Source organism: Ornithorhynchus anatinus, chromosome 15, assembly GCF_004115215.2.
Source record: "Ornithorhynchus anatinus isolate Pmale09 chromosome 15, mOrnAna1.pri.v4, whole genome shotgun sequence".
NCBI lineage: Eukaryota > Metazoa > Chordata > Mammalia > Monotremata > Ornithorhynchidae > Ornithorhynchus > Ornithorhynchus anatinus.
In genome coordinates, this window is record NC_041742.1 from 9,107,920 (window position 1) to 9,116,055 (window position 8,136).

The following is an 8,136-nucleotide window of genomic DNA, read 5'->3' on the forward strand; positions in this document are numbered from 1 at the left end:
GCAGGGGCAAGATAGATAAAATGGAGGTTCAGTGAGAAGCTTAGCATTAGAGGAGTGAAGTATGCTAGCTGGGTTGTAGGAGGAGAGTAGCGAGGTGAGGTAGGACCGGGGCAAGGGGATTGAGTCCTTTAAAGCAAATGGTGAGGAGTTTTTGTTTGATGTGAAGGTGGTTGGGCAACCATTGGAGTTTCTTGACAAGTAGGGAAACATGCACCCTGAGCGTTTTTTATAGAAAAGGGATCCAGGCAGCAGAATGAAGTATGGACCGGAGTGGGGACAGACAGACAGAAGGCTGGGAAGTCAACGAGGAGGCTGACGGAGTAATCAAGGCCGGGGAGGTTAAGTGATTGTGTTAACATGGCAGCGGTTTGGATGGAGAGGAAAGGGCGGATTTTAGCCATGTCGTGAAGGTGGAACTGACAGGATTTAGTGAAGGATCAAATATGGGGGTTGAATGAGAGAGAGGAATCAAGGATGACGCTAAAGTTACAGGCTAGTGAGACGGGAAGGACGGTGGTGCCATCTACAGTGCCTGTGGAAGTGGGATCTTGCCACTCTTCCCCCACCCACTGGTCAAATCCAGTTTGCAGGGCACAGGAAGGTTGGAGTTGTGATGAGAAAGAGCCCTGGGTAGGTCAGAGATTCCTGCTTCTCTTAAACATAGGGCGGGAGAGCCCTCTGGGCCCAGGGACACTTATGTGTGCATACCCCACCCCACCCCCCCACACATACACGCTCACACACTCACTCACCCGCTGTTGTTGACCAGCAGCTGCTGGTATCACTAGCAGCAGCAGCTGAGAAAACACCATCTTACTACAGCTGCTGTTTGCAGAAGCCGGAGGTGGCGAGGGGCCCACCTAGCCCCCAAGACATGCCTGGGCCCCGCGTGGCTGCACACCCCTCTCGGTGCCCTGGGGTCCCCTGGCCTCACCCCTTCCCAGCCTCCCCTCCGCCCCTGCACTTCGCCTCTCTCCAAGATGACCTGTCTCCCCTCAGCACATTCTGGGGGGAGACAGAGGTGTCAGCTGGACTCTGCCTAGATCCCACCCTCCGTGCCTAGGACATGCCCAGGGACCACCCTCATTCGGCAGGGGCAGCAAGTGACCAATTGGGAGCTTCTGCTTCACAGTTTCCTCCTTCATTCATTCGATCATATTTATCAAGAGTTTACCGTGGGCAGAACACTGTACTAAGCTGTTGGGGGAGTATAACAATAAACAACACATTCCACCCCCACAATAAACTTACTCCCATAGTCCACCCATGATGGATTGAGTCATCCCCTCCTCCCCCAGGTTTTCTCCCCTCCCTTATATAGTCTTTTCTCCCCCTGCCCCCCCCCCCCACACTAAGAATTCCAGCTACGGTCAGGATGGTCTTCATAAAGATCTGATCTACAACCCCCTCCCCAGATGCGTCCTACCCGCATCCCAACCTCTTTCCATCCTTCCATCCCTGCCCTGCAGTCAATCAACAGTATATACTGAGCGCTTACTATGCGCAGAGCATCATACTAAGCGCTTGGGTGAGCACAATATAACAGAATTAAGCAGACACGTTCCCTGCTCGTAACGAGCTTCCACCCATCCTTGAACCCATTCCTGCCCCCCATCCCTCCCCCATCTCTATCCCTCATCCCTGACCCAAACCCTGTCAGTCAATCATACTTATTGAGAGTTTACTGTGTGCAGAGTGCTGCATTAAGCACTTGGGAGACTTTAATACAATAATAGAACAGACAAATTCCCTGCGCACAATGAGCTAAGAGCCTCCACCATCCTTGTTTCTCATCCCTTTCCCTCCAGTCCCTGGCCACATTCCTGGCCCCCCAATCTCTGTCCCTCCACCTCTGCCCTTCCATCTGTCTCCCATCCCTACACCCCGATTGCTGGGAGTGTCTCAGCCGAGTGGTTATTTTCCATCCTCTCCCTCTCTGTTTACCTTGTGTTAAGGGCTCAGCCTCCCAACCCCTGCCCCGGCTCCATGGATTCCCACCTTTCTCGGCCCCTCTCAGACTCTGCCTGGCTGCCCCGCACTGTTTCCACGGGGAGAGTGGGAAGCCAGGTGAGAAATATTCACAAGCCAGTGGTCTTCCCTTAGAACTGGGGTTGATCAGCAATATAAGTGGACGGGGCACAGTTTCTGTCCCATCCAGGGGTCCCCCGACTCAAAGAGAGGGAGGATGTGTATTTTATTCTCATTTTACAGGGGTAGAAACTGAGGCACAGAGAAGTACAGTGACTGACCCAAGATTGCACAGCAGACATATGGTAGAGCTGGGATTAGAACACAGGTCTTCTGACTCCCAGGCCCGGATCTGTCCTTTAATAATAATAATAATAATAATGTTGGTATTTGTTAAGCACTTACTATGTGCAGAGCACTGTTCTAAGCGCTGGGGTAGACACAGGGGAATCAGGTTGTCCCACGTGGGGCTCACAGTCTTCATCCCCACTTTACAGGTGAGGTAACTGAGGCCCAGAGAAGTTAAGTGACTTGCCCACAGTCACACAGCTGACAAGTGGCAGAGCTGGGATTCGAACTCATGACCTCTGACTCCAAAGCCCAGACTCTTTCCACTGAGCCACGCTGCTTTAGGCCATGTGGCCTCCCTACTGGCTCATTCTCAAGCAGTTGTGAATTCTAATTCCAGCTGCAAAATGCTGTGGGATTGTGGACAAGTAACAACCTCTCTGAACCTCAATTTCCATGTTCCTCTGAACTTGGAGGGTGTTGGAAGGAAGCATGGAACTGATAAAGAAGAATATAAGTGTCTGCTTTTAAGAAAACCAGCACCTTCTTGCAGATAGAGCAAGGGCTTGGGAGTTGAAGCAGCGTGGCTCAGTGGAAAGAGCCCGGGCTTGGGAGTCAGAGGTCGTGGGTTCTAATCCCCGTTCTGCTGCTTGCCAGCTGGGTGACTTTGGGCAGGTCACTTAACTTCTCTGTTCCTCAGTTACCTCATCTATAAAATGGGGATTTAAACACTGTGAGCCCCACGTGGGACAACCTGATCACCTTGTATCCCCCAGCGCTTAGAACAGTGCTTTGCACATAGTTAGCACTTAACAAATGCCACCATTTAGAGAAGTAGCATGGCTCAGTGGAAAGAGCCTGGGCTTGGGAGTCAGAGGTCATGGGTTCGAATCCTGGCTCTACCACTTGTCAGCTGTGTGACTGTGGGCAAGTCACTTCACTTCTCTGTGCCTCAGTTACCTCATCTGTAAAATAGGGGTTAACTGTGAGCCTCATGTGGGACAACCTGATTACCCTGTATCTCCCCCAGGGCTAAGAACAGTGCTCTGCACATAGTAAGCGTTTAACAAATACCGACATTATTATTATTATGGAAAGGACTTAGGTACTAAACCCAGACCCACCCTATGTCTGCTGTGTGACCTTGAACAAGTCACTTCATTTCTCTGTCCCTCAATTCCCTCATCTTCAAAATGGGGATTAACACTGTAAGCCCCATGTGGGACATGGACTGTGTCTAATCTGAGTAGCCTGTATCTACCCCGGCGCTTAATACAGTGCCTGTCATCTAGTAAGTGTTTAACAAATACCATAAAAAACATTTAAAAATGGTAAAGGACTTCTGGGTTGGCTCTGTGCTCTGCTTAATGAAGCAAGGAGAGGGTTCTCACTCTAGGCAGTTCCTCAGCCCCTCCCTCTCCCTGCCCCCCACCCCCCACATACACTTTCTTTCCCTCTCCTCCCCCAACCCTTGCCCAGGTGCGTTGCCGGGAGCCTCAGTGCACCGCTGAGCCTCTGAGCAGCCCCGGCTCTCACACACAGGGTCCAGAGGGTGAGCAGAGGGAGGGGATGCCGGCAGGGTCTCCTGGTCAGTGCCGGCGGTGCCAACAGTGATCGGGGGGCTGAAGGAGGGGGCCAGGTGGGCCAGAGAGTTTGGCTGAGGAGCTCAGGAAGACGGAGTCTGCAGGGGACACAGGTAAGGGACAACTCCAGCCGGGGAAGACAGCATTGGAGAAGGGTGGGAAGGGATTAGCAATGCTGGGATCTTTCCCATCATCTAGTAGTACGGTGTCCTGCTGCACCTGGGGACGCCCAAGAAAGCCAAAGACAGCTTGGGAGGCCCCAGTCCATGAGGTAAGATGGCAGGGGGGCATGCGGAGCTACGTTTTGGGATGAGGGGTAAGAATTGAGGATCTGGGGGGAGGCTAGGAGCTGGAGACAAAAGGCTAGGTACTGGAGATAGGGGACTGGGAGTTGAAGGAGGGAGGGTAATCCCGGGAAGCTGTGAGCACGGAGGGCAGAGGGAGAAGGAATGATACTTGGGGTGGTCGCGGCTGCGGCCTCCGACCCCTCTCCTGCAGGGCCAGAGCTAAGCCCCGTAGATGCCCAACCCCCTTTGGTTAGTCACGGGGATGGACATTTGACAAAGTCTAGGCTGAACCCCACCCGGGCTGGTGACCAGATGACTGGCTTCAGGGGCTGGCAGGAAATTTGGGTTGGGGGGGAAGATTCAGTCCCTGAGGATCCAGGAGCCGGAGGAAGGGGTCACACGAGCTGATTCTGCCCTTGTCCCCATTCCAGCTGGACAACCGGACGACGATGATGTCCCCTAATAGCACCGGGCCGGACCAGAGGGCGGGTCCCCAAGAGGGAGCCCCACCGTCCCCCTGTGTGGCCGGGGTCTTCCCCATCATCTATTACAGCATCCTGCTGGGCCTGGGGCTGCCGGGTGAGTGGGGGCTGGGGTCAGGGGACAGTCTGGGAGGCCCCTGTCCATGAGGTAAGATGGGAAGGGTTAAAGGGAGGGGGGCCGGAGGTGAGGGGGGCTGGGAACCTGCAGAGAGTAGTACAGATTAATTTTGCCCATTCAAAAAAAGAGAGGCTGTGAGCCCATTGTTGGGCAGGGGTTGTCTCTATTTGTTGCTGAATTGTACTTTCCAAGCACTTAGTACAATGCTCTGCACACAGTAAGCGCTCAATAAGTATGATTGAATGAATGAATGAGAATAGGAGCTAGCTACTGGAGAGAAGGGGCTTAAGAGTTGAGAATGAGGAACTGGGTCCTAGAAACAGGGAGGAACAGAAGGTAGGAGCCTTTTTGGGTGTGTTTTTTTTTAAATGGTTAAATTCATTCATTCAATCGTATTTATTGAGCGCTTACTATGTGCAGAGCACTGCACTAAGCGTTTGAAACGTACAATTTGGCAACAGATAGAGATAATCCCCGCCCAAGAAAGGGCTCACAGTCTAAACGGGAGAGACAGACAGCAAATGGTTTTAATGGTTTAATGGTTAATGGTTAAACGCTTACTGTGTGCCAGGCACTGTATTAAGAGCTGGGGTAGATGCAAAGTAATCAGGTGGGACACAGTCCCTCTCCCACATGCGGCTCGCATTCCTCATCCCCATTTTATAGATGAGGTAACTGAGGCACAGAGAAATGAAGTGACTAGCCCAATCGGTTGGGCTGGGGGTGTGGTCTGGGTGCTGGGAGGGCAGAGGGAGGGAATAAATACTGGGGGTGAGAAGATGAGCATCCGAGGGGATACGTCCCGGGACCGGCAGACCCAGCCATCCCCCCCGACCCCAGCTCACCCCCAACTTCCCTCCCATCCCCCCCGATTCCAGTCAACATACTGACCGCGGCCGCTCTGGCCCGCCTCACCACCAGGACCCGGAAGGCCTCCTACCGCTACCTGCTGGCCCTGACCGGGGCCGATATCCTGACGCAGGTGGTCATCGTCTTCGTGGGCTTCCTGCTGCAGGCCGCGGTGCTGGCCCGTCGGGTCCCCCAGGCCGTGGTCCACGCGGCCAACGTGCTGGAGTTCGCCGCCAACCACGCCTCCATCTGGGTGGCCGTGCTGCTGGCCCTGGACCGCTACTCGGCCCTGTGCCGGCCCCTTCGGCACCGGGCCTCCTCCTCCCCCGGCCGCACCCGGAGGGCCATCGCCGCCGTCTTCGTTGCCGCCCTGCTCACCGGCATCCCCTTCTACTGGTGGCTCGACGTCTGGAGAGACGCGGACCCCCCGGACACGCTGGACACCTTGCTCAAGTGGGCCCACTGCCTCACCATCTACTTCATCCCCTGCGGCATCTTCCTGATCACCAACTCGGTCATCGTCCACCGGCTGAGGCGGCGGGGGCGGCCCCGCCTGGGCAGGACCACCGCCATCCTGCTGGGGGTCACGACGCTCTTTGCGGTCCTCTGGGCCCCCCGGACGGTCGTCATGCTCTGTCACCTCTACGTGGCCTCGGTCAACAAGGACTGGCGAGTCCACCTGGCCCTGGACCTGGCCAACATGGTGGCCATGCTCACCACCGTCATCAACTTCTTCCTCTACTGTTGCATCAGCAAGACCTTCCGGGCCACTGTCCGCGAACTACTCCGCTCCTCCCGGCCCCCGGGCCCCGAGGCCCACGCGAGGGGCTCGGCCAATGCGGTGCTCAAGCCTACGGGACTCCCCGAGGGGGCTTCCCCATAAGCCTGGCAACAAAGGCCCTGGGCCTGGGGGGAAAGCTGGTATCAGCACCCTGGGGCCTCAGCATGGTGCCAGCTCTGACCATCTTAGAGCATGGCTCTTCCCAATCCCGAGGTGCCCACGTTCCCACCCTCCCATCATCCTCCACGTGCAAAGGGTAGGCCCCGGCAGGGATGAATGACACCAATTTAAAGCGGGCCCCTGGTAGATTTCTTCTCTTGTCCTCTCCCCTCCATCCTCCACTCCTTTCCCTCTTTTGGCATCTTCTCTCGTTCCCCAGGGATGTCAATTTCCCAGATAGAGAGACCACCCCCCCCTCAGTGGGCACTTGGGACATTTTCGAGACTATTGGAGATCGGGCTCTTTGGGGAAAGCTCTGCTCTGAGGAATGGGGACCTGGGGAGGATCGGAAAGGGAACGGGGAAAGGGGAGGGTCCTTCTGGGAGTTGGGAAGAGGGCAGATCAAATTAGGAGGTCGATTGGGGGTGACCCAAACCCCAACAGCCCCCAGACCTCAGCAGCCCAGATGGCTCTATCTATTGCCCCCAAATCTGGAGCCAGACAGAAAGCAGTCCGTGAAGGGGAGGCGGGGGCTGGGGACTGCTTGTGGGAAGGAGAACCCAGGTCCTAGTGCTCCCTCTTTCTTCTCCCACCCTGCCATTACAGCCCCGTCACCGGGAACGGGAGAAGGAAAAGGGTGTCGCGTGAGGCTGGAAGATGTGGCGAAGTCCCAATCCCAGTCAGCCAGAGGCTGATTCCATCCTGTTAACTGGAAGTAGGCCTCTTCCCCTCTCCGAAAGGGCTGAAAACTTCCAAGGGGGCCCCCGGGTTTGGAACATGAAGTCACTCTCGCTTTCCTCACAGAGCAGTTGACTCCTTCTCTCTCTCTTTCCCCGGGATCCGGGGTCCCCTCTCCTCTTCCCCTTCTTTCCCTCCTGTGCTACCCAGAGAGGCAGATGGAGAGAGATTAGCAAATGGATTTCCATCCGCCGTGGGTGCTGGGTAAACACATTAGCCGCCAGTATCACGGTTGCCTTCTTGCTGGGTGACGTGGTAGGATCACCAATCATTTCCCTTTGTTTCCCTTCCTGGCTCCAAGCTTGGCCCCTTCCCTCACCCTCCACCCTTCAGATCCGCTTTTCATCTTGCTCTGGGCTTCTGGTTTCTGATTTTACAAAGAAAAGCCATATTCCCTTAGCATAACGAGGGGAAGGGGAGAGGATCCCCCTTCATTCACTTAATTATGCATCCCCCCACCCCGTTAGACAGCCCCACATAGGCCAGGGATTTTATCTGACCTCTTTTTTACTATGTTCCAGACACCGTTCTGAGAGTTGGAGTAGCTACAAGGTAATCGGGTCCCACATGGCGCACACAGACTTATTCCCCATTTTACAGATGAGGGAACCGAGACCCAAAGAAGTGAAGTGACCTGCCCAAGATTACACAGCAGACAGGTGGCAGAGCCGGGATTGGGACCCAGGTCCTTCTGACTCCCAGGCCCGTGCTCTATCCATTTCGCCATGCAGCTTCCCTGCTTGTCTCTGGACCTGAAGTTGAGATTCTGGTTGGTTTAGGACCGAGGGACTGAGGGAGATGGATGCCCACCCATCTTGTCAGGACTGGTGGGGTCCCGGGGCAGCAGAGGGCACTACAAGGCAGCTGGAGGGAAGGAGCAGGG

The 8,136-nt window shown here is 55.2% G+C and overlaps 1 protein-coding gene across 1 annotated transcript; it reads left to right on the plus strand.

The window, feature by feature from the left end:
• Nucleotides 1-3,736: 3,736 nt before the first annotated feature.
• On the plus strand, nt 3,737-7,817 carry GPR142 (G protein-coupled receptor 142). Its single transcript, XM_007666496.2, has 3 exons — nt 3,737-3,952; nt 4,558-4,705; nt 5,605-7,817. Exons 2-3 carry the CDS (start codon nt 4,576-4,578, stop codon nt 6,456-6,458), a joined length of 984 nt encoding a protein of 327 aa, XP_007664686.1. The 5' UTR covers nt 3,737-3,952; nt 4,558-4,575; the 3' UTR covers nt 6,459-7,817.
• Nucleotides 7,818-8,136: the final 319 nt, after the last annotated feature.